At 46.1% G+C, this 27792-nt stretch overlaps 1 protein-coding gene across 4 annotated transcripts in view; it reads left to right on the forward strand.

Annotated features, from left to right (window-relative positions):
* Nucleotides 1–22787: 22787 nt before the first annotated feature.
* LOC123061210 (protein LNK2) overlaps nt 22788–27792 on the forward strand; it is a 35264-nt gene continuing 30259 nt past the window's right edge. The window contains exon 1 of one of the 4 annotated variants that reach the window (XM_044484190.1): nt 22788–23090. In XM_044484190.1, the coding sequence (XP_044340125.1) occupies nt 23058–23090 (33 nt within the window). In that variant the 5' untranslated portion in view covers nt 22788–23057. The remainder of the gene's footprint in view (nt 23091–27792) is intronic. The other 3 variants (XM_044484191.1, XM_044484192.1, XM_044484193.1) reach the window with 3 other exon arrangements.

Genomic DNA, 27792 nt, shown 5'->3' on the forward strand with positions numbered 1-27792 from the left:
TCCCCGGCTTCCCGCAGCTCCTCCTTCTTCGCCCTCATAGCAGAGCGGATGTCTTTTCTCGTCGCAGCAGCCTTCTCAAGGTCCGATGCCTTCGCTAGGTTTTCCTTTTCAAGAACCCGGCAACGGTCGGCGGCGGCTTTTAATTCTATGGCCATCTTGGCCATCTTATCTCGGCTCTCGCCATGCGCGGCCTTCTCGGCTTTCAACTCTTCGGCCGCCTTCAAAGCAGCCGCATTACCAAACCTCGCTTGTTCCTTGGCTCGGGCAAGTTCTGCCCGCAAGGCTTCAACAGTGGCAGCTCCATCTGCAGTCACAACATATTAAAGATACTGGCATCATGCTGCTCTTACTATGTGGCGTTTACCAGATAATGACACTTACCCTGTGCCTCGTCAAGCCTTTTGTTAACAAGCTCGATGTCGGCGTCTGCCGCATCCAACTGCCGTTTTAAATGGGCAAACTCGCTAGTCCGGCTAGCCACCGGAGCTTCCATCACCTGCACATAGAGGCAGTATGGTTATTACCTGGGAATATGATCCTCTGTTCGTCGTCGTTTCCGACGACAACCAGAGTCTCAGGGGCTACTATCTACACAGGGCACACCTAGCATGTGCAGGACTATCATACATTATTTTACGTACCTCAAAGCCTGTCAGTAGACTCATAAAAGCTTCATGCAATCCGCTTTCGGCGGACGAGATTCTCTCCATCACCGTATTCATCAGCACACGGTGTTCATCTGAGATGGCCGCTCGCCCCACCAACTCCCTCAGAACATCCGATCGCACACCAGACGGTGCCGGACTCTTTTTTCCGCTCTCTTCGGGAGCCGAACACTGGGAGCTTCGGGGGTCAATGGGATTATCTTCTGGCCTCACCAGACTCGGAGAGGCCCTCCACGACGACACTTCAGGGTCGCCCGCTTCCGGAGCGGAGGAGTCCGGAGGAGGCGTTTCGCTCTCCATCATCTCTGGAAGAAGATCCCCCGAAGACGAGCTCATTTGAGAGGGGCTAAGGCCCGAACTGCAAAGATATATGCGGTGGTTATTTTCTCAGAAGAAAAAGATGGCATACCTGTACTATTAAAGTATTTCGGGTCACTTACGACTCGCTGGAGAATTGATCCCCCGCGGACTTTGTGCGGCAAAAGCACCCCCCAAGGTAGGACCCTCTGTGGGAGACTTCTTCTCCCGTTTGGAAGCTTCGGCTTCCGAATCCCGGGCGCAGTCCTTTTCCTCCTCCGGTCGTCTTCCTTCATGGAGACGCTCGCTCCCTCGGTTAGAATGGGCAGCGTTGGGGGCCCGCGTCCGCCCGTATTATCCTTCCCAGTATCTTCCTTCAAGGGCTCCGGGCAAGGTGCGACCTGGAGTATCTTTTCCAATACCGGATTGTCCAAACCCTCAGGGAGGGGGGCCGAACACCGAATCAACTTCGCCTTTGTTAGCCAGTCCTGGTCAAAAAGCAAACTCTCAGAAATAACTTCGTAACAAATGAGAGATAGTATGTTCGGCCGGAAGATTCCTTACCTGTTCGGCGGCGCGGTTACTGCTCAGGCCCACGTCCTCGGTGATTTCGGACACTCTACCTGAGGTCCGAAGAATGACTTGTACATCTCCTCGTGCGTCAGGCCGAGGAAATTTTGAATGACACGCGGTCCCTCGGGATTGAACTCCCACAAGCGAAGGGGCCGGCGTTTGCAAGGCTGGACTTGACGAACCAGCATAACTTGTATTACCGCAACCAAACTAAAATCTCCATTGAAGAGATCTCGAATGCGGCTTTGCAGTATAGGCACGTCCTTGGCTGGACCCCAGCTCAGACCTCTGCTGATCCATGACATCAGTTGTGGTGGAGGGCCCGAGCGGAAAACAGGGGCGGCCGCCCACTTGGCACTTCTAGGAGCCGTGATGTAGAACCACTCCTGTTGCCACAATTCAGACACCTCTGGAATGGAACCTTTGGGCCATGGAGCTCCCGTCATCTTGCATATTGAGGCACCTCCACACGCTGCATGTTGCCCCTCGATCATCTTCGGCTTTACTTCAAAGGTCTTGAGCCACAGGCCAAAGTGAGGGGTAACCCGGAGGAAGGCCTCACACACGACAATAAATGTCGTGATATGAAGAAAGGAGTCCGGAGCTAGATCATGGAAATCTAGCCCGTAATAAAACATCAAACCCCTGACGAAAGGATCCAGAGCAAGGCCTAGACCTCGGAGGAAGTGGGAGACGAACACGACGTTCTCGTTGGGTTCGGGGGAGGGGACGGCCTGCCCTCGGGCAGGCAGCCGATGCAAAACCTCGGCGGTCAGATATCTGGCCTCCCTCAACTTTTTGATGTCTTCTTCCATGACAAAGGAAGGCACCCATCGGCCTTGAAGGCTAGATCCGGACATGATTGAAGGTTCGGAGCACCTGACCTGAACTTTGGGTGTTTGAGCTTGAGGTGGGGGAAGGATTCGATTGAGCACGGGAGGGAAAATAAAAGCCTTGTCCCTTTATAAAGAGGGTGAATATCAAGCGTCCTCTCCGTGGCCGTTTGGACTTGCCTATAGTCTAGGAGTCCTAGAAGCGGTTGGGTTACCCACGCCCGTATTGATGAGAATCCCGGAATAAGGGGACACGATCTCTGCTTTAACAAGACGTGCCAAGGAAACCGCCTCGCATGACGCGCTGAGGTGGGATAATAAAATGATTCGAATAAAGGCTTGGCCGTGGTGCGTCACACTACAGAATACGTCAGCAGATTAGATTTGTGTAAATATTATTCTCTCTATGGCAATATGTGGAAACTTATTTTGCAGAGCCGGACACTATCTTTGTGTTCAAAATCTTCTATGAAGTACTTGGAGGAGGAACCCGCCTTGCAATGCCGAAGACAATCTGCGCGCCGGACTCATCGTCATTGAAGCCTGGTTCAGGGGCTACTGAGGGAGTCCTGGATTAGGGGGTGTCCGGATGGCCGGACTATACCTTCAGCCGGACTCCTGGACTATGAAGATACAATATTGAAGACTTCGTCCCGTGTCCGGAAGGGACTTTCCTTGGCGTGGAAGGCAAGCTTGGCGGTACGGATATGTAGATCTCCTACCATTGTAACCGACTTTGTGTAACCCTAACCCTCTCCGGTGTCTATATAAACCGGAGGGTTTTAGTCCGTAGGACAACATATAGAACAACAATCATACCATAGGCTAGCTTCTAGGGTTTAGCCTCTCCGATCTCGTGGTAGATCTACTCTTGTACTACCCATATCATCAATATTAATCAAGCAGGACGTAGGGTTTTACCTCCATCAAGAGGGCCCGGACCTGGGTAAAACTTCGTGTCCCTTGCCTCCTGTTACCATCCGGCCTAGACGCACAGTTCGGGACCCCCTACCCGAGATCTGCCGGTTTTGACACCAACAATCACCGTCACCATGCCGTCGTGCTGACGAAACTCTCCTGTGAAGCTTTGCTGGATCGGAGCTCGCGGGACGTCATTGAGTTGAACGTGTGCAGAACTCGGAGGTGTTGTGCGTTCGGTACTTGGATCGGTCGGATCGTGAAGACGTACGACTACATTAACTGCGTTGTGCTAACGCTTCCGCTTTCGGTCTACGAGGGTACGTGGACACACTCTCCCCTGTCGTTGCTATGCATCATCATGATCTAGCGTGTGCATAGGAATTTTTTTGAAATTACTATGTTCCCCAATAGTGGTATCAGAGCCTGGTTTTATGCGTAGATGTTATATGCATGAGTAGAACACAAGTGAGTTGTGGGCGATACAAGTCATACTGCTTACCAGCATGTCATACTTTGGTTCGGCAGTATTGTTGGATGAAGTGGCCCGGACCGACATTACGCGTACGCTTACGCGAGACTGGTTCTACCGACGTGCTTTGCACATAGGTGGCTGGTGGGTGTCAGTTTCTCCAACTTTAGTTGAACCAAGTGTGGCTACGCCCGGTCCTTGCGAAGGTTAAAACAACACTAACTTGACGAACTATCGTTGTGGTTTTGATGCGTAGGTAAGAACGGTTCTTGCTCAGCCCATAGCAGACACGTAAAACTTGCAACAACAAAGTAGAGGACATCTAACTTGTTTTTGCAGGGCATGTTGTGATGTGATATGGTCAAGACATGATGCTATATTTTGTTGTATGAGATGATCATGTTTTGTAACTGGGTTATCGACAACTGGCAGGAGCCATATAGTTGTCGCTTTATTGTATGCAATGCAATCGCCCTATAATTGCTTTACTTTATCACTAAACTATAGCGATACTCGTAGAAGCAATAGTTGGCGAGACGACAACGATGCTACGATGGAGATCAAGGTGTCGCGCCGGTGACGATGGTGATCATGACCGTGCTTCGGAGATGGAGATCACAAGCACAAGATGATGATGGCCATATCATATCACTTATATTGATTGCATGTGATGTTTATCCTTTATGCATCTTATTTTGCTTTGTTTGACGGTAGCATTATAAGATGATCTCTCACTAAATTTCAAGGTAAAAGTGTTCTCTCTGAGTATGCACCGTTGCCAAAGTTCGTCGTGTCGAGACACCACGTGATGATTGGGTGTGATAAGCTCTACATTCATCTACAACGGGTGCAAGCCAGTTTTGCACACGCAGAATACTCAGGTTAAACTTGACGAGCCTAGCATATGCAGATATGGCCTCAAAACACTGAGACCGAAAGGTCGAGCGTGAATCATATAGTAGATATGATCAACATAGTGATGTTCACCATTGAAAACTACTCCATCTTATGTGATGATCGGACATGGTTTAGTTTATTTGGATCACGTGATCACTTAGATGATCAGAGCAATGTCTATCTAAGTGGGAGTTCGTAAGTAATATGATTAATTGAACTTAAATTTATCATGAACTTAGTACCTGATAGTATTTTGCTTGTCTATGTTGATTGTAGATAGATGGCCCGTGCTTTTGTTCCGTTGAATTTTAATGTGTTCCTTGAGAAAGCAAAGTTGAAAGATGATGGTAGCAATTACACGGACTGGGTCCGTAACTTGAGGATTATCCTCATTGCTGCACAGAAGGATTACGTCCTGGAAGCACCACTAGGTGCCAGGCCTGCTGCAGATGCTGCTGATGACGTTAAGAACGTCTGGCAGAGTAAAGTTGATGACTACTTGATAGTTCAGTGTGCCATGCTTTACGACTTAGAACCGGGACTTCAACGACGTTTTGAACGTCATGGAGCACATGAGATGTTCCAGGAGTTGAAGTTGATATTTCAAGCAAATGCCCGGATTGAGAGATATGAAGTCTCTAATAAGTTCTATAACTGCAAGATGGAGGAGAATAGTTCTATCAGTGAACATATACTCAAAATGTCTGGGTATCATAATCACTTGACTCAACTGGGAGTTAATCTTCCTGTTGATAGTGTCATTGACAGAGTTCTTCAATCACTGCCACCAAGCTACACAAGCTTCGTGATGAACTATAATATGCAAGGGATGAACAAGACAATTCCCGAGCTCTTCGCAATGCTAAAGGCAGCAGAGGTGGAAATCAAGAAGGAGCATCAAGTGTTGATGGTCAACAAGACCACCAGTTTCAAGAAAAGGGGCAAAGGGAAGAAGAAGGGGAACTTCAAGAAGAACAGCAAACAAGTTGCTGCTCAGGAGAAGAAACCCAAGTCTGGACCTAAGCTTGAGACTGAGTGCTTCTACTGCAAATAGACTGGTCACTAGAAGCGGAACTGCCCCAAGTATTTGGTGGATAAGAAGGATGGCAAGGTGAACAAAGGTATATGTGATATACATGTTATTGATGTGTACCTTACTAGAGCTCGCAGTAGCACCTGGGTATTTGATACTGGTTCTGTTGCTGATATTTGCAACTCGAAGCAGGGATTACGGATTAGGCGAAGACTGGCTAAGGACGAGGTGACGATGTGCGTGGGAAATGGTTCCAAAGTCGATGTGATCATCGTCGGCATGCTACCTCTACATCTACCTTCGGGATTAGTTTTACACCTAAATAATAATTATTTGGTGCCAGCGTTAAGCATGAACATTATACCTGGATCTTGTTTGATGCGAGACAGTTATTCATTTAAATCTGAGAATAATGGTTGTTCTATTTATATGAGTAATATCTTTTAGGGTCATGCACCCTTCAAAAGTGGTCTATTTTTGTTGAATCTCGATAGTAGTGATACACATATTCATAATGTTGAAGCCAAAAGATGCAGAGTTGATAATGATAGTGCAAATTATTTGTGGCACTGCCGTTCGGGTCATATTGGTATAAAGCGCATGATGAAACACCATACTGATGGACTTTTGGAATCACTTGATTATGAATCGCTTGGTACTTGCGAACCATGCCTTATTGGCAAGATGACTAAAATGCCGTTCTACGGAACTATGCAGCGAGCAACAAATTTGTTGGAAATCATACATACTGATGTATGTGGTCCGATGAATATTGAGGCTCGCAGTGGGTATCGTTATTTTCTCACCTTCACAGATGATTTGAGCAGATATGGGTATATCTACTTAATAAAACATAACTCTGAAACATTTGAAAAGTTCAAAGAATTTTAGAGTGAAGTGGAAAATCATCGTAACAAGAAAATAAAGTTTCTACGATCTGAGCGTGGAGGAGAGTATTTGAGTTATGAGTTTGGTCTACATTTGAAACAATGTGGAATAGTTTCGCAACTCACGCCACCCGGAACACCACAGTGTAATGGTGTGTCCGAACATCGTAATCGTACTTTACTAGATATGGTGCGATCTATGATGTCTCTTACTGATTTACCACTATCGTTTTGGGGTTATTCTTTAGAGACGGCTGCATTCACGTTAAATAGGGTACCATCAAAATCCGTTGAGACGACGCCTTATGAACTATGGTTTGGCAAGAAATCAAAGTTGTCGTTTCTTAAAGTTTGGGGCTGCGATGCTTATGTGAAAAAGCTTCAACCTGATAAGCTCGAACCCAAATCGGAGAAATGTGTCTTCATAGGATACCCAAAGGAAACTGTTGGGTACACCTTCTATCACATATCCGAAGGCAAGACATTCGTTGCTAAGAATGGATCCTTTCTAGAGAAGGTGTTTCTCTCGAAAGAAGTGAGTCGGAGGAAAGTAGAACTTGATGAGGTAATTGTACCCGCTCCCTTATTGGAAAGTAGTTCATCACAGAAAACGGTTCCTGTGACACCTACACCAATTAGTGAGGAAACCAATGATGATGATCATGGAACTTCAGATCAAGTTACTACCGAACCTCATAGGTCAACCAGAGCAAGATCCGCACCAGAGTGGTACGGTAATCCTGTTCTGGAGGTCATGTTACTTGACCATGACGAACCTACAAACTATGAGGAAGCGATGATGAGCCCAGATTCCGCAAAATGGCTTGAGGCCATGAAATCTGGGATGGGATCCATGTATGAGAACAAAGTGTAGACTTTGGTTGACTTTCCCTATGATCGGCAGGCCATCGAAAATAAATGGATCTTCAAGAAGAAGACATACGTTGATGGTAATGTTACTGTCTACAAAGCTCGACTTGTTGCGAAAGGTTTTCGACAAGTTCAAGGAGTTGACTACGATGAGACCTTCTCACCACTAGCGATGCTTAAGTCCGTCTGAATCATGTTAGCTATTGCCGCATTTTATGATTATGAAATGTGGCAAATGGATGTAAAGACTGCATTCCTGAATGGATTTCTGGAAGAAGTGTTGTATATGATGCAACCTGAAGGTTTTATCGATCCAAAAGGTGCTAACAAAGTGTGCAAGATCCAGCGATCCATTTATGGACTGGTGCAAGCCTCTCGGAGTTGGAATAAATGTTTTGATAGTGTGATCAAAGCATACGGTTTTATACAGACTTTTGGAGAAGCCTGTATTTACAAGAAAGTGAGTGGGAGCTCTGTATCATTTCTAATATTATATGTGGATGACATATTGTTGATTGGGAATGATATAGAATTTCTAGATAGCATAAAAGGATACTTGAATAAGAGTTTTTCAATGAAAGACCTCGGTAAAGTTGCTTACATATTGGGCATCAAGATTTATAGAGACAGATCAAGACGCTTAATTGGACTTTCACAAAGCACATACCTTGACAAAGTTTTGTAGAAGTTCAAAATGGGTCAGGCAAAGAAAGGGTTCTTGCCTATGTTACAAGGTGTGAAGTTGACTAAGACTCAATGCCCGACCACTGCAGAAGATAGAGAGAAAATGAAAAATGTTCCCTATGCTTCAGCCATAGGCTCTATCATGTATGCAATGCTATGTACCAGGCCTGATGTGTGCCTTGTTATTAGTTTAGCAGGGAGGTACCAAAGTAATCCAGGAGTGGATCACTGGATAGCGGTCAAGAACATCCTGAAATACCTGAAAAGGACTAAGGATATGTTTCTCATTTATGGAGGTGACAAAGAGCTCATCGTAAATGGTTACATTGATGCAGGCTTTGACACTGATCCCGACGATTCTAAATCGCAAACCGGATACGTGTTTATATTGAACGGTGGAGCTGTCAGTTGGAGCAGTTCTAAACAGAGCGTCGTGGAGGGATCTACATGTGAAGCGGAGTACATTGCTGCTTCGGAAGCAGCGAATGAAGGAGTCTGGATGAAGGAGTTCATATCCGATCTAGGTGTCATACCTAGTGCATTGGGTCCAATGAAAATCTTTTGTGACAATACTGGTGCAATTGCCTTGGCAAAGGAATCCATATGTTACAAGAGAACCAAGCACATCAAGAGACGCTTCAACTCCATCTAGGATCAAGTCCAGGTGGGAGACATAGAGATTTGCAAGATACATACGGATCTAAATGTTGCAGACCCGTTGACTAAGCCTCTTCCACGAGCAAAACATGATCAGCACCAAGGCTCCATGGGTGTTAGAATCATTACTGTGTAATCTAGATTATTGACTCTAGTGCAAGTGGGAGACTGAAGGAAATGTGCCCTAGAGGCAATAATAAAGTTATTATTTATTTCTTTATCTCATGATAAATGTTTATTATTCATGCTAGAATTGTATTAACCGGAAACATGATACATGTGTGAATACATAGACAAACAGAGTGTCACTAGTATGTCTCTACTTGACTATCTCATTTATCAAAGATGGTTATGTTTCCTAACCATAGACATGAGTTGTCATTTGATTAATGGGATCATATCATTAGAGAATGGTGTGATTGACTTGACCCATTACGTTAGCTTAGCACTTGATCGTTTAGTATGTTGCTATTGCATTCTTTACTTATACATGTTCCTATGACTATGAGATTATGCAACTCCCGTTTACCGGAGGAACACTTTGTGTGCTACCAAACGTCACAACATAACTGGGTGATTATAAAGGTGCTCTACAGGTGTCTCCAAAGGTACTTGTTGAGTTAGCGTATTTCGAGATTAGGATTTGTCACTCCGATTGTCGGAGAGGTATCTCTGGGCCCAATCGGTAATACACATCAATATAAGCCTTGCAAGCATTGTAACTAATGAGTTAGTTGCGGGATGATGTATTACAGAACAAGTAAAGAGACTTGCCGGTAACGAGATTGAACTAGGTATTGAGATACCGATGATCGAATCTTGGGCAAGTAACATACCGATGACAAAGGGAACAACATATGTTGTTATGCGGCTTGACCAATAAAGATCTTCATAGAATATGTGGGAGCCAATATGAGCATCCAGGTTCCGCTATTGGTTATTGACCGGAGACGTGTCTCGGTCATGTCTACATAGTTCTCGAACCCATAGGGTCCGCACGCTTAAAGTTCGGTGATGATCGGTATTATGAGTTTTGTGTTTTGATGTACCGAAGGTAGTTCGGAGTCCCGGATATGATCACGGACATGACGAGGATCTCGAAATGGTCGAGACATAAAGATCGATATCTTGGACGACTATATTTGGATACCGAAATGGTTCCAGGTGAGATCGGGAATATACCGGAGCACCGGGAGGTTATCGGAACCCCCCAGGAGGTATATGGGCCTTACTGGGCTTTAGTGGAAAGGAGGGGAAAGGAGCAAGGGAGGTGGCGCGCCCAAGCCCAATCCGAATTGGGAGGGGGTCGCCCCCCTTTCCTTCCTCCCTCCTTCCTCTTCCTTCCCTCTCCTACTCCAAGTTGTAAAGGGGGGAATCCTACTCCCGGTAGGAGTATGACTCCCCTTGGCGCGCCTCTCCCTGGCCGGCCGCCACCTCCCCCTTGCTCCTTTATATACGGGGGCAGGGGTACCCCAAAGACACACAATTGATCATTGATCCCTTAGCCGTGTGCGGTGCCCCTCCACCATAATCCACCTCGATCATATTGTAGTGGTGCTTAGGCGAAGCCCTGCGTCGGTAGCATCATCATCACCGTCACCATGCTGTCGTGCTGACGAAACTCTCATGTGAAGCTTTGCTGGATTGGAGCTCGCGGGACGTCATCGAGTTGAACGTGTGCAGAACTCGGAGGTGTCGTGCGTTTGGTACTTGGATCGATCGGATCGTGAAGACGTACGACTACATCAACCGCATTATGCTAACGCTTCCGCTTTCGGTCTACGAGGGTACGTGGACACACTCTCCCCTCTCGCTTCTATGCATCACCATGATCTTGCGTGTGCGTAGGAATTTTTTTGAAATTACTACGTTCCCCAACACAAGGTTGATAGAAAGTCCACTTCGGGTACTTGTCAATTCTTGGTAGATCCCTTGTGTCTTGGTCCTCCAAGAAACAAAACTCGGTATCCTTGTCCACCACTGAAGCGAAATACATTGCCGTCGGATCATGTTGTGCTCAATTACTTTGGATGACCCAAACTCTTAAGGATTATGGGATACATGTGAAACATGTCCCATTGCTTTGTGACAATGAAAGCGCTATTAAGATTGCTCACAATCCCGTGCAACATTCTCGAACTAAGCATATTGAAGTTCTTCATCATTTCATTCGAGATCATGTTGCTAAAGGTGACATCAATCTTAAGCATGTCACCGATAAGCAATTGGCGGATATATTCACCAAACTGCTTGATGAGAAAGTATTTTGCCATTTGAGAGGCGAGTTGAACATCATTGATGCCTCAAACTTGGAGTAGAAACTCCATTTGGATACATGCAAGGCATGCGCCTTTTATGACTAATGCTTAATATTTCTCTTATGATGATAATCCTATGTCTTGGATCCATACTTGTACCCTTGCATGTTATATAATCCTTTGTAGGTACTTGGGTGAACCCAAATTGAAGAGATTGCAAGTCACTCACATTTTGAGTAATCTCTACTTCACCAAGTTCCTACTATGTGGTTATTGAATACAAGGAAGCATGAACCCACTCAACATATCCTTTGACAATTTCAATATATCAATTTTCATTTGGTATCAAGTTTAATGATTGTCATTTTGGATACACAAGTTCTCTTCCTTGCAAGTCTAACCCATGTAGGAAGATGAACTCAAACTCCAAGTGGTGCTCCCAACTCTTGATGAACTATATCAACCTTGAGCATCCAACACAAGTTCGACTACATGATCAAGATCAACATCACAACCCAAGGTATGTCACTCCATCTTAGAGAAGCTTTGACCCAAGTCATGAGTCAAAGCAATTCAACAAGATGTGAACACATCAAAATGCTTAAACGAGAAATGGTAACCCCATTTTGAGCTTAAACGATGAGTATGACCTATGATCAAGTGCTATCACTTGACTCCTCGGTCAATATACTCTAACATAGGTGACTTCATCGCCGACCCCCTCTAGATTAAGTTCTCTAGCGTTTCCTTGCTCATTTACTTTGTTTCCTTGCATATATTTCTTGCTATTGTGTCTCCCTTTATAAAAAAGGCTTCATCTAGATCTCTTTTCTCTTTTTAATCTTTTAGTTAATTCATTACAAATCTTTCAGTTAATTCCTTGCAAATCCTTGTGAGATTTCATTTACCAAGTGAGCTGAGATGACAAAATCTTCACTCTGTGTTGAACTCGATCCCTCCGATCCCAACCCATCGGCTCGACCGAAACACAAGATCTCCTTATGAACAGTTCATCGGTCCAACCAACATGGACTGATTCGGTCTCACCAATCTGGACTTTCTGTGACTCTGTCATTTCAGCGTCACCAAAAGAAAACAATCGGCGTCACCGATTTCAACTCTGAGAAAATATTTTGCCATTTCTTATTGCCTATTTTCTTCAGCTCCACTCAATGATTATGTCCTCTACTCGCATCTTAAGCTACATGTTGCTTTGTAGTGTATATCAAGGACCAAACCTACTTGACTCGTGCTCCAGAAGTGCCCTTCTTGGAAATTGATGTCAAAGGGGGAGAGAGAGCACATCAAATCTTATCATATGAGCACATAAGCTCTTTCACAGATGCTTGTTGACAAAGGAGAGAAGTCACATGTCTTTAAGAGGGGAAAGACATGTCAATATATGTTTGATCTTAGCTATTGCTAACATTCTTACTGCTCTGAACTTTGGTTGATTGTACCACTTCCTGCTCTGATTTTTCTTGCTCTGATTTTCTCTCACCCGACCTTCTCACATTATCCAATATCAAATTCAGGGGGAGAAAGAGTCCATGTTTAGGGGAAGAAAATCTTTGGAATTCATTGCACATCTTTAAATCTTTGGGGACATGTCTATATCCAAATGAAGTACTGAGTACTCACCCATTACATGTCATCCCAGTCTTGGTACTCTGGTGGTTTCCTAAGATTGCGTTAATTAGAGTGCTCTTGTGTTATCTAACCCTATTTTCTCATGTCCACCTCTTCAAAAGCCAGCTCAAGACCACAAGGTAAGTATATGCATCACACTCATGTGCATGATGATCTCTTGCTGATGAACATATTATTTGTAAGAAGGATTCATGAACATGAAGGTACACTTCCTTTTATCCACATAATTTGCTCTGATGCATATAGCCAAGATACATGTAACTCATTGCTTGCTCTGTCATGCTTATGCATTCACATGCTCTTACACTCTATCTTCACATGATTGCATACATGTAGGGAGAGCCATGCATGTTACATGTCTTTCCAAAGCTTTACTTGTTTCTCTGCGTATCTATAATCTAAAGCTTTGATGTATGTTGTCATCAATTACCAAAAAGGGGGGATTGAAAGCACAAGTGCTCCTTGGGTGATTTTGGTAATTAATGACAACATATCTCTTGTTGGACTAATACTTCTATCTAGTGTATTTCAGACAATTTCAACAATGGCATGGCAAGGACAAGAGGATGTGGAACCCTTTCAAAATGCTAAGGACATATATTGGCAAAAACTCAAGACTCTTCATTTATATTTTAGTGATTCAAGATCACATTAACTCCGTAGGAAAGCCAATACTATTAAAAGGGGATGAGGTGTTGCTTAATGGTCTACTTGCTCAAAGTGCTTAGTGATATTGCTCCAAAGAGCTCAACCACTTTCTCATTTCCAAATATGTCCAAAACTCAAAGTCAAACTCAGCCCCACTGATTTGATCTATACGGCGCCAGCGAGTTCACTTGACATAGCCACTGCCAGAAACCTTAACTCCTTGGTCACACCGATATGTATCCTGGTCTTACCAAGATAGGCCTGCAAACTCTCTGTTGCCTGTTGCAATTATTTTGGTCTCACTGAAATGTGCAATCGGTCCCACTGAGTTTGCTTGACCAACTCTCTGTTTGCTCTTTGTTGAAATCGATCTCACCGAGTTCAAGCAATCGGCTTCACCGAGATGAGGTTTTGCCCTAACCCTAGCACATCGGTCCCACCGAGTTGTTCCAGTCGGTCCCACCGAGATTCCTAACATTCACATTTTGAACTAAATCGGTCTCACCGAGTTCTTCTATTCGATCTGGCCGAGTTGGGTCAAATGTGTGTAACGGTTGGATTTTGTGCGGAGGCTATATATACCCCTCCACCCCTTCTCCATTGTGAGGGATCCATCAGAATGTGCCTACACTTCCAGCCTACATTTTCCGAGAAAGAACCACCAACTCATGTGTTGAGATCAAGAAATTCCAATACAACCACCTTCCCCAAGTTGCTTTCCACTCAAATCATCTTTCCACCATATCCAAATCTGTCAGAGAGAGTTGAGTGTTGGGTGAAGGAAATATGCCCTAGAGGCAATAATAAAGTTGTTATTTTATATTTCCTTATTCATGAAAAATGTTTATTATTCATGCTAGAATTGTACTGATTGGAAACCTTAATACATGTGTGAATACATAGATAAATACCGTGTCCCTAGTGAGCCTCTACTTGACTAGCTCGTTGATAACGTTTCCTAACATAGACATGAGTTGTCATTTGATAACGGGATCGCATCATTAGGATAATGATGTGATGGACATGACCCATCTGTTAGCTTAGCATATTGATCATTCAGTTTTATTGCTATTGCTTTCTTCATGTCAAATGCATATTCCTTCGACTATGAGATTATGCAACTCCTGGATACTGTAGGAATGCCTTGTGTGCTATCAAATGTCACAATGTAACTGGGTAATTATAAAGATGCTCTACAGGTATCTCCGAAGGTGTTTGTTGGGTTGGCATAGATAGAGATTAGGATTTATCACTCCGAGTATCGGAGAGGTATCTCTGGGCCCTCTCGGTAATACACATCATAAGAAGCCTTGCAAGCAAAGTGACTAATGAGTTAGTTGCGGGATGATGTGTTACGGAACGAGTAAAGAGACTTGCCGGTAATGAGATTGAACTAGGTATGAAGATATCGATGATCGAATCTCGGGAAAGTAACATACCGATGACAAAGGGAATAACGTATGTTTTCATAACGGCTCGACCAATAAAGATCTTCGTATAACATGTAGGAGCTAATACGAGCATCCATGTTCTGCTATTTCTTATTGACCGGGAGGTGTCTCAGTCATGTCTACATAGTTCTCAAACCCGTAGGGTCCGCACGCTTAACGTTCAATGACGATTTTGTATTATATGAGTTATGTAATTTGGTGACCAAATGTTGTTTGGAGTCCCAGATGAGATCACAGACATGACGATGAGCCTCGAAATGGTCGAGAGGTGAAGATTGATATATAGGACGACAATATTCAGACACCGGAAGTGTTCCGGAGGGTACCGGGTACATATCGGGTCACCGGAAGGGTTCCGAGCACCCCCGGCAAAAGATATGGGCCTAATGGGCCAAGAGGGGAAACATAGCAACCAGCAAGGGCTGCTGCACCCCCCATAAGGGCCACACCAGAGGATAAGGAAAGAGGGGAAGAGAGAAGGAAGGGGAGGGATTCGGCCTCCCCTTCCTTCCCTCATCCCTCCTCCTTCCTCCCCCCTCCGGAAAATATGGTAAGGGGGCCGAATTGGATTAGGCCCCAAGTAGGATTCCTCCTACTTGGGGCACCCCGTGGCTGCTTCCCTCCCCCTCCCAGCTATATATACGTGGGGAGTGGGCGCCTAAAACACACAACAACATATGTTTGCCGTGTGCGGCGCCTCCCTCCACATATTACACCCTCGGTCATATTCTCGTAGTGCTTAGGCGAAGCCCTGCGCGGATCACTTCACCATCACCGTCACCACGCCATCGTGCTAACGAAACTCATCTACTTCCTCGACACCTTGCTGGATCAAGAGTTCGATGGACGTCATCAAGCTGAACGTGTGCAGAACTCGGAGGTGTCGTACGTCCGGTGCTTGATCGGTCGGAACAAGAAGAAGTTCAACTACATCAATCGCGTTTTCAAACGCTTCTGCTTTGGTCTACGAGGATACGTAGACACACTCTCCCCTTCTCGTTGCTATGCATCTCCTAGATAGATCTTGCATGAGCGCAAGATTTTTTTTGAAATTGCATGCTACGTTTCCCAACATTGCGCATACTATCATTTGAAGCACAAGAGCCAGGAGTTCATCATCAACACACCATCTATTACCTTTTGGAGAGTGGTGTCTCCTAGATTGCTTAGGTGTCACTTGGGAGCCTCCGACAAGATTGTGGAGTTGAACCAAGAAGTTTGGGCAAGGAGATCACCTACTTCGTGAAGATCTACCCGAGTGAGGCAAGTCCTTCATGGGCGATGCCCATGGTGGGATAGACAAGGTTGCTTCTTCATGGACCCTTCATGGGTGGAGCCCTCTGTGGACTTGCGCAACCGTTACCCTTCGTGGGTTGAAGTCTCCATCAACGTGGATGTACGATAGCACCACCTATCAGAACCACGCCAAAAATCTCTGAGTCTTCATTGCGTTTGCACACTCCAATACCATCCCTTTACTTTCTTGCAATTAGCATGCTTTACTCTTTCCGCTGCTCATACTCTTGTCATGCTTGCTTGAAATGTATTGTGAATGCTTAAACTTGTGCTAAAACTCCACCTCAACTAGAAGAACTTAAAAATTGTCACTTTTACTTGTTGATGGTCTAATCACCCCCTCTAGACCCCACTTCTCGATCCTTTCATGTTCACTGTTATTTTGGAACTCATTGTTTTGTTTATTCTTTACATAGATTTTTGAAGGCAAGAAACACAACGGTGATTGGCAAGAACATTAAACAGGATAATTACAGTACAACATGAGCATCTCCATTAAAAGGCACCACTTTTCTTTATCCAATGGTAGTTCTTAACAAAAGTGGGTGATAACTTTTACTATGTACAAATTGAGAACTTGTTTTCTTCATGCAATATAGCATTGTAGACACAAAGATGAACCTATTGTAATGCATTTTCCATTGTAGGACAATATGATTTTTGTGATCAATAAAGGTTCCTCTTTTCTTTACATATGTATTTTTACATGGTAACACCACTGGTCTATGTTTTCTATAGCAGGGGGTGGGGTATATGGTGGGTAGTCTGTTATGTTGCATATAGCTGGTAACAAACAGTGCAAGGGGTTGGTAATTTTGCACAGATTTTGATGGTAAGTCACTGTAATAGGCAGAATTATCAGAGAATTTTGCTGGTTTTGTTTCCATCATGGGGATGGATGGTAATTTTTGCACATATTGGGGGGGGGGGTAAGTCTTTGTAGTAAGCAGAATTTTTGAGAGATGTTGGATGATTTTCTTTCTTACGAGGGGTGGGGTGATGTTGCCTGGTGAGTTGTTCACCGGATCCCTGGTAATTCCCACCGTCTAGGCCTCTGGTTTGATGTATGCAGACTACTAGGCCTCTGGAGGAATGGTAGGTTTCTGGTGTTGATTTGAGCAGCTGGGTAGGGGGAAGGGGCAGGGTGGAGTGGGGGGGGAGAGGGTATACTTGCGTGGGAGGTAAGGGGGTAGGGGAAAGGTTGAGTGCGTTGTGGGGGGGGGTTGAGTGCGTTGGGCTTCTTTCTGTTGGGCCTGGTACGACGCTCGGCCTCGTGAGCGGGAGGGTGCTCGCCACGTAGGAGGGGGAGGATCGTATGGCAGATTTGCAATAGGGAAAATCCATCCTACCACCCAGTGGCAGTTACCCCACATATCTCATATACAACCATATTGTATTAAACATACTACTTTGTTATTATAAACATGTTCATATATATTATATATAACACATTCCAAAGTGAGTTACATGAAAAATTTGCAAGTTGACCCATGGTTTTATTATATTTGTGAAATACATATATATTTGTACGTAAAAAAACACATACTCAAAATACGATGCATACTACCTAAAAAATACTATATATGCTACCTAAACATTCTTATATACTACATACTACGCATACGTACTCTCCGATTTGATAGATACTACATACAATATACAAAACTAAAGTGGTGGTAACTACCACTAGTGGTAGATACAATTTGTCCTATATATATAGGGTCGCGCTATTCGTCATCCTGGGCGAGGAATAATTATTCTTCACCCGAGCTTTATTTTGACGTCAATGCACCGTGTTTTTAGGTTTCGTAAATTTTATCTTATTTCATACGTAAAAAGAGAACGTAAGAAATCACATACTCGTCGTAAAAAATATTTTATGATACTAAAATTACGAACGTAAAAACATACATAAAATGCGACATTTCTGGTCTTATAACCTATTTTTTTTGTTTTCTTATACTAAATTTTACGTAGTGAATCAATATGAATGTAACTATTTGTATTTCAAACGTAATTTATTTATGAAGCGATCGTAAGATTATCTCGGGTGAAAAATAAATTATTCTGCAACCTGGATGATAAATAGTATAAAGCCTACCTTGGACGCTTCACTTCATCCCCATATGTTGTGGATGTCTGCAAGCACCCATGCTTAGACCATATATAAGAAGGATATGAGGGTATTTGGGCAGTCCGCCACATCGAATTTGACTCACTCAGACCATTTTTGCTCTTTCTGTTTTTTTTTTTGAGGGACCATAAATTACCCCACTAACTATAGGGAGCTCCTGCTAGTTGGCGCTCGAACTCATGACGTGACCACCAGCAGGCTATTGCCGTTAGCACCGGATCCAGCTGTCTTCCTTGTCCGCTAAGTGGAAAAAAGATCTATTTGACCCTTTTTCCAGTACTACACAAATATATGTTATATACTCAGTATTAATTTAACTGAAAATAAATTCAGAAAATATTAAAACAACAAATTTTAAAACAGTTCAAAAATATGAAAAGGTTCGTCAAAAATGAAAAAAGTTTGTCGATTGTGAGAAAAAGTTCATCGATTTTCGAAAGAATTCATTGAATTTTAGAAAAATTCAAGATTTTGAAAAAAGTTCATGGATTTGAAAAAATGTTCTTTGAATTTGGAAAAACTTTCATCGAATTTGCAAAAAGTTCTTCAATTTTGAGAAAATGTTCATCAAATTTTAAAAAGTTCATATAATTTGAAGAAAATCATCCAATTTGGAAAAAGTTTATGAAATTTTAAAAACTTTATGAAATTTGAAAAAAATTCAAAAATTTTAAACGATTCATCATTTAAAAAAGACCTAAAAAGAACAAATTCGATGAAAAAAGAAGACGCATTTTAAAAATAAAAATGAAATAATAAAAACTAAATAAAACCACCTCGAAAATGACCAGCGAACTAGAAAAAAACCGTTTTGGGACTTCCCAAAACCAAAGGATTCCAGCGATTAAAGATACAAATAAAAATAAAAAAGCAAGTTACTAAGCACTAGTTATTTGTTGATGGCCTAATGGTAACTATGTTGGCCTCACTGCAAGTGATCGCGGATTCGAAATCCCGCAGATGCATTTTTTTAATGTTAAACCGAAAAAAGAAGATATACATGGCCGCCCAGCTCACAGCAGCTTCATGCGCCCGTTTGCAAAAATGACCTATAAAAGCAATTTTAATGAGTTGACCCAAACGAACGGCGCATTTGTCCGCTTTTTGTTCGTTTGAGTCGGTTGCCTATCCGGCGTCCGCCCAGTTTTGCATTTGGACCGGCAGTGCACCCAACGCGCTGACTCATTTCATGCTCGCATTCAACTTTTAAATAAAAATGGCCCGCTGTCGATCATGCCAGCGGCCATGTCTCATGTCGGCCTCATGCCAGCGCCGGCGTACAATGTCGGCTTCAGAAAATATCACCACAGTTTATACTGGCGCATTCGCTAGCCGGCCGGCACACATGCCGGCACACAAAAAATGATGCGACTTGAGTTCAACCACGCCATCGCGGCTCCCGTGGTCATGCCGACACACCTGCCGGCATACAAAAAAGATGGCCCTCGCCGCCATAGATCACTCGTCGTCGAACTTGAGCATGTCGGCATGCATCTTCTCGAACCATGGCCTCTGCCTTGGCGACACGGTGTTGAGATCCACCTTCATGATCTCTACCCCAGTCATCATACTCGCAAAGAGCCACTTCTTTCGCTTTGGTCTTGGCGTTGGCGGCCTCGATCTCTAGCATCTTGGCTTGCTTCTCCGCATCGAGCTCGAACATCTTGGCTTGCTTCTCGGCGTCAAGATCAAGCCTCCTCCTTTGAATCTCCATGAAAGCATCCATTTGCTCCGCCTTGAAACACCGGCGCTCCTCCTCCCTTGAGTCCTTCTTATTCATCATGCCGTCCATGCTTGCGATCAAGGCGTTGGTGGCCGCATCTCGCTTGTCCTTCTTCTTGGAGTTGGTCTTCCCCTGCGGCCATGCCAGCTCGCCCTCCCCAACATCCTCCACGACTTTCTTCCCCCCACATGCCTTGAGTGCGGCATATTGTGCCTTGAACTTCTCTTCGTCCTTGATGACCCGATAGCAATGGGAGAGTTTGAAGCACTTGCCATTGTGTTGAATCTTGAATGCCTCCCAAGCTTGAAATGCCTACAAAATGTTTCCATGCAAGCATATGGGCAAGTGATAGCAAATGAAGACGTAAAAGGATGATCTTGATGACACAAAAGAGAGCGGCTTGCTTGCTATCATACCATGTCTTGCATGCCGATGCCGCTCATGGGGCGGGCCTTGACGCTCTCAAGGGTGGCGCAAAACTTGTTGCACTCTTGTTGGATCACCCTCCACCGCTTGAAAATGGGGACCCACCCGCGCGTGCTCACAAATTGCTAAGGTGGAAACTTCTTGCGCTCATGAAATTCTCGGTGCACACGAGTCCAAAAGGTTGCATGCTTTTGCTCGGTGCCCGTCTTTGGGTCTTGTCCAATGTCTCGCCAACACTCGCAAAGAAGCTTGTCCTCGGCAGCTGTGTATACCTTCGTGCGCTTGCTCTTGCGCTTCGGCTTAGGACCGACGGCTTGGTTGGGGAGCTCGTCCTCAAACAAAGACTCCACTTCTATGTCGCACTCATCCTCTTCCTCTAGCCCATAGTTGTCCGAGAACTCGTGGTCGAGGGGGAAGCGGTCCAGGTCGATGTCGACCTGGTCACGCATGAAGGCCGCCTGATCGGGATCATAGCCAGCGGCCGACGTGAACGTCCCGCGACCGTCCTGGCTTTGTGTCTCCTCGGGATCGTAGCCAGCGCCCGGCACACCACCCTCGAAGATGAGGTTTTGCATGTAGTCCTCGTCGACGGCGGACGGCATTTCCTCGAACAGGTTACGGGCGTCCGGGAGCCCGCCGGCCGGCGTCTGCCACGCACGTTTCCTCATGTCGCCAGATGACGAGCCACCGACCACCGGGGTGGCGTTGAGGTCGATGGGCGCGGGCGTGGAAGGCGCGACCACGCTCACGTCGGGTGAGCACTCCCCGAAGAGGCGGGAGGCCTGCGGGATAGACGTGGAAGCCGGGGACCGGGTTGCAAGCCGACGCGTGGGGTGAGTCCGGCAGCACCATCCGAGGAAACGCCGATGAGCCGGTGTTGGCGGCGGCGACGGCGGCTTGGATGAGGCTGTGCTGGCAAGGGTTTACCCATAGCATGTAGAGCGCCTCCCTCGTTGCCGCCGCGACGCGGGCATTGGTGAACTCCTGCTGCGTGGCGGTGACAGCGGCGGCCGACATGGCGGCCTCATCCCTCGCGTCCGTGGCTTGCCTCCAGGGCTTCCTCTTGGCCGACTCCCTTGCCCGCTGTTCGGGCGTCAGCGCCTTCTTCGGCTTGGTCGCGACGGCGGTCTTGTGCGGGGCACGAGGCTTGCCTTTCTCGGAGAGGGCGACGGCGCCGGACGAGGCGAGGGAGGCGAGGCCGGTGGCGGCGTCGAGGTCGATGGCGTCCTCCATGGCTGGTTGGGGGTGGGGCGCGCGCGGGCGGAAGTGTTTTTGGGAAAAATGGAAGGAAATGGTGATGGCTGCCACCGATCGGCGGGCCCGGTGAGAGGAGTAGGCGCGCGCTCGTCCGTCTCGTATCCGTGCCGACGCAAATCCGGCTCAAAATTAGGCTGGGAATGGATCGCCTGCGGACGAAAAACGGACGCGCGTCCGTTTGGTCGACGCGTTGGGCCGCCACTTTTGTCCACGCCGACCCAAACGGTCGCGGGCGGACGAAATGGGTCACCCTGTTGGAGTTGCTCTAACGGGTGTCTACAACATTAATTTTTTTGAGCATCTCTACAGCATTGGCCCTGTTTGGATCTATAGGTTAGAGTTAGTTTGGGTTAGTTTGGACTCAACTAACCCAAATATATCCAAACAGGAGGGTTAGTTTGGGTTAGATGCATCTAACCCATCCAAAAAATCTAACCCATCCAAGAGGTGTTTATTTGGATTAGTTCTTCTTGGGACCACTAGAAACACATTTTTTTCTCGCTCTCCCTGCAGCAGACCCCCTCCCCCCACTTTCTCGAAGCTTCTCGTCCTCTTCCTTTCTCCCTCTCGCACCGTCCGTGAAGGCGCCTCGACGTATCGGCGCTCTATCTAACTCTGCCATTCAAGCACCTTTTTGGCTAGAGTTAGTTCAGGATTAATTCAGGGTTAGAATCTAACTCTAATTTCTAAGGCTAGTCGTAGTGGGAGTAATTTAGTAAGTAACATAGCGCTTTCTAAGAAAATTTTACTCACCCGGCATTTAGTTAATAAGAAGTGGTAACATAATATGTTACTATAACATAGCGCTTCTCAAGATAGGATGAGTCTACAAGCTAATAAATGAAGAACTCTATGACATTACTATTATCTTACTCTACAAATAACTTAAACTAGTGTCATATGCATGACACTAGTATAAACTACTTCTCACTATAACCAGCCTAACTAAGTTAGAGTATCCAAACAAGGCCATTAAATAGGAAGCGCCCTGATTGATGTGTCCCAATAATAATACGTACGAATATGGGCTCAAAGCGGACATTTTGCACGTCCGCGGGCCAAATTAGCCTATCGTGGTAAACCCCCGGGGCCAATCGGAGCGCGGCATTTGATCGAGCTCTCTCCGCCACTACCCGGATGCCGCTCCCTGCATACGTGGCGGTCCAAGCCCCACCCCACCGCTCGGCCATTTGCCGGCCACCACGCGTCTGCTGCTCCCTGGACTCGGACTCCGCTCGTCTCGGTTGAGAGAGAGAGAGAGAGAGAGCAGAGAAGACAGGGAGGGGGGAAGAGGCCGTCTGCGAATTTGAGGATTTTCCTCTCCCTCTCTCTCTTTTGTTCGTAGCCGTCTGGATATGCTACCGCTGGCACCCGGGAGATAGCACGAATCGGGCGCGGCCGCCGCTACCTGAGCTGGAGTGGAGGAGGATGTTTGATTGCAACGGCGAATCCCAGCAGCAGGTGCGCCGCCGCCTCCCTCTTCTCTGCTCTGTTCTAATTTGCGTTCTCCTCACACGGTTAGATCTGCTATGTGTTCACGACGTGTCATGTATGTTGCGTTCTAGGTTTAGATGTGGTGGTTTGAGAAGGGGTAGGAGATGCTTTCCATGGAGGTCTGAGCGTGGTTGCGCAGCAGAGCAAGTCATTTTGACATCTCTATGCTTTTTTTTTTGACGGGGGAGCAGTCATGGTTTACTACTAGTACTAGTTACGGATGTAGCCGGTAAGACTGCCTATTGCTTCGAGGAGTACTGGAATGCTGCGCCACGTGCTTGAGAGGGGAAAAATCACAACAAATATTTTGTACTAGCAGCTGGGGCGCGCCACCTGAGCGGTAGCTCGGCGGTGCCAGGTGGGAAAGCGCCCCTTCAGCTAGTTTGTTCATCTCTTGTTAGCACATACTGTTAGAGTTAGCATATACAAATGAGAGAAATCAACTATATGAACTTAATTATAAAGTCATTTGATGAACGTCAAATATCACTGATGCAAAAGTCATGGCAAAAAATAACGGTTCCAATTGAAGCAACACCCACGCTTGCCGAAAAAGGCTTTCGCCCCGCTTTATATATAAAGCACGATCCACAAGCAACACGATACAAACTCACGTCACCACCGCACACGACACACACCCAAGGCAAGATACAAAGGTGCCCAGCACCGCCACACCACCCTAACGACTACCAAGCCACTACACATGCGCGAGGATGAACCGCTTGGAGCCAACGGAGACCTCCAAGCCTCCGAGGAGAGGTGAGACGGAAAACGATGGGACAAGGACTCCAAGATGGTGCCTCCTAGAAGGGAACAACCACTGATAGCCGCCACCATCCGATCCCAAAGATTGAGTTTTCACCTGGAGCAACTCGAAGGAGTAAGGGCACCACGGAGCCTTCATGAAGGATACGGTGTCCACGGCCGCCGCCGCTGTCGGCCAATACAAGATTGGGCAAGTGATGTACCCCGGTACGCCCACCCCTCCGACGCATCCTAGCACCACCAACGACCACCCACCCGCGTGGCCATGGCCGCTCACCCGCACCCGAGGCGCAAGTTCTGCCCATGAACATCGTGCCTCCCGCCGCCAGGGCTGTCGCCCAGCATCCAGACACCCCCAAGACCATCCAAAGAGATCAACTTTGAGCCACGGGGACTGCCCCGACCGACGAAAACCGTAGCATACGCCCCGCCTTGAACGTCGTTGGAGCTGGGACGACACATACACGGACGGGGAAAGGGGGAGGTGGGGGAGCGGACGCATCCGGACCGGCACACCCCTGTGCCAGTGACGGGTGGCCCAAGCACGTCGGCGGCACCCATCCCTGTAGCCAACCTCCCCACCGGACACACCCCTGTGCCGCCCCACCGCAGTGGCTGACGCAGACCTGCGCAAAGCCACCGACACAGATCTGACCACCGGCAAGGAGGATCCCCACGGACCACCGCCGATCGCCAAGAATACTCACCTGGGAGCCCATCTGCGCTGCCGTCGTCCAGCCGGCGGAACGCCTGGAGCCCGACCAACACGCCCACCTACCACCGCCGCTGCGCCTCCACCATCACCAGCCGCGGCCACGACAGGGGCGGACGCCCGCAACTCGCGCCGCCTGGGCCCAGATCTGGCCGAGACGCCACTGGAACCCACCGCGCACCACCATCGCTGCAGCCCCTTCACACCGCTGCCCACAACCCGCGAGTCTGCCGCCGGCTGCTGCCGCCACCCGACCCGGAGGCCCGCGCCCACCAGATTGAGCGGGGGAAGGAGAGCACCCCGCCGCCGCCAGTACGTCGAGGCGGCGGCGAGGGGAGGGAGGAGGGGGCTGCTCGCGACGGCACTAGGGATCCCCCCCCCCCCCCCCCGGCGCTCACGGGAGGGGAGACGAGGACACCCACGCTTCCAAGAAGGCAAGACCATGATGCAATATGTATACAGGAGCTACCAACCTTTGAGCTGTCACCCGCCCCCGCCTTGAATCTGGGGCTTGTCGAGCCCCACTCCAATGGTCCTCTTACTCGTCGGCCCGACGCATAGGTACACCGTGCACTCCTTCCAACCTTGCTGCCTTCGCCGCACGCGCCGCCTTGAATATGAACACCAGCATGGCTGCCAGCGCCACCTTGTCAAGCCCCCCTCCGCCGGTCCTCTTCCTCTTCAGCCCGCTGACTGTGCCGGATCCCGTCCGGAGCACACCGTCCCTCCCGCTCCATCGCGCATAAAGATAGTTGAGGTACAGAACGAGGCACATCGCCGTGAATGCCGCCATGAGCTCCAGCGTCTTGCCGGAGCTGCAGTGGTGTACCGTGGCGGGTGAGCATGCCGATGAGATGACGAAGTCCACTGCAGCCGTTGATGTTGCTGCTTCCGACAACTTGATGTCGTTGTTAGCTTGTTACCTATAAATGGAAAATGAAATCTTAAGCAAATTATTTTGTGATTAATTCTAATGAATTGCTCAAACAGACATCTGTATAAATGGAGTGGAAAGCAACGACAAATTATAAGTTGAAATTTTAGAAGTATGAACCAGAACATACCTGCAAAATGTAAATGGGTTCCCTGGCACTGCACATTGATGAATGGATTGCAAGTTCTCTTTCATATTCTCAATCCTTACTTTGCAAAGCATCAGACAGTTGTATTAGTGCCGGTTCGAATTCTTTGTTGCAGTTAAATGATAAGTAGAGAGGAAGTTAACTTTGATTCATGACTGTTGACCTGAAAGTGACACCGACAAAGCTGAGTCTCCATGCAGAGAAACTAATGTGAACCTGAGACTGTAAAACAAATAGGATGAGTTGCCTGTAATTGATTGTCAACATAAAATAGTACTTTAACCAAACCACACATGGCAGTACATTATATCATTAAAGTGAAGTACATTGAAATTTTGTAAGCTACTATAAGGGTAGAGGATAAGCTCACATAAAAAACAGCAAGGTTATGAATTTCTTCAATCTCAACAAAGTAATTGGAATTCCAAACATATGAAGTCTTAGTTATCACACAGATTAGAGAATAGAATTGGGAAAGCACAAATGAAAAGAAAATATCTGAACCATCATGCAGTCAGATTGAGAATTTAGAACTAACTCACACGAGAGTGGCTCGTCAGCATTGCCGCAGAGAAAAAAATAGAAACACATGAGAATGGAGTTAATGAGCACATGGATCACAAGCAAGCTACTGAACAGATAAAACAAAGCGCAAGAGGAAGATAAGCGACAGAATGAGATGGAGAGAGTAGAATTGTGAAAGCGTCAAAAGAAAAGATCTGAACCATCATGCAATCATAAATAAAATCTTAGTTCTACATGGCCAAATCGATGAAAGAACAGAATACAGAAAATTTTATCCAATATATGAAAATTCAAAAATCACACTTTGACAATTTTACTGGTAATTAACAAACATGCGAGCACATAATCCCTTGTTTTATTTCGAAGAGGCAAAACATCTAGCATCAAGAGAGGTTTAATCATATAGTATAATGCCTAAACCAGCAGGTAAATGCAAATAAAAAGTGTGGTAGATATGTAGAAGCGTGGCAAAAATATGAAGCATGGCAAATATAAAAGCATGGCAAATAATATCAGTGAAGGAGTCCAACAATGCTCGTCATCAACAAGTCATGTTTTGGCTACTGGCCAGCTCAATCGACATGCATTAATTAACATGGATGTCATTTCAATTGGCATCATGAGGCTTGCTAAGTACAGGACCACATACCATTACAAACATCAGCACACAATATACAGAAAAAACATTACAAACGTCAGTGTAAAGTACCTGATCTGTTGTGACCTCAATTTCAGCAGATTCTCTTGAACTCTCACTCTGTGTACTGCTCCTCCTACAACAGAAAATGGCATGCAACATAACACTTGAGTTCATGTGGGGGTATTGGTTAATTCAACAAAAAATAAGATAGTAACATAGGGCAGCCAACTGATGTGCATAGTTGCAGCTACCTCTGCACAAATATAACTCTTGCATCATGTGCATAGTTGCAGCTACATTTTTTCATCATTTCACACCAAGCTAGCGAGCTCTTCACTAAAAATGAATGTAAACAAAACAAAATCATGCGCATGGTCACCACTCAAATGAATATTGACTTCTGCAGGAGCTTCACTAAATGAATGTAAGCAAAATGAATCTTAAAAAATAGTTGTGCAAATTATAACAGCTCCAAGACAGCTAGCAATCAATACTTTTTCTATGGATTTAGATATGGCAGAACTTGCAACAACTGCAAAATAAATATACAACAACTCATCTTCTCTGAACACAAAACAACACCGGCGTCAAGTCATACCAGTTACTGAATGAAGCTTTAGGGCATTATCAACCGGAGTAGCATTGACTGAGATCTGCCTCCGCTTGCGCTGCGATATGCCCAAAACCTGGCTCTGAACCAAAGTTGGTCCTCGAACGGATCCATAGCTGCTACGGGATCGCAGCAACTCCTTGCGTCACGCCAGGATGTGGTAGGTAGAGACAGAGTGGAATAGCTTGGAGAGGAAGAAGAAGCACGGAGGAAAGCTTGGGATTAGAGATAACAATATTTAGTTTACAGATCGATGTCTCCCTCTCCTCGAGCTAGGCTATATGTACTTATCATTACAGGCCACAGTGGGCCGGCCCATCAGGCCACTCACACAC

This window comes from Triticum aestivum, chromosome 3A (genome assembly GCF_018294505.1).
Source record: "Triticum aestivum cultivar Chinese Spring chromosome 3A, IWGSC CS RefSeq v2.1, whole genome shotgun sequence".
NCBI classification, from domain to species: domain Eukaryota; kingdom Viridiplantae; phylum Streptophyta; class Magnoliopsida; order Poales; family Poaceae; genus Triticum; species Triticum aestivum.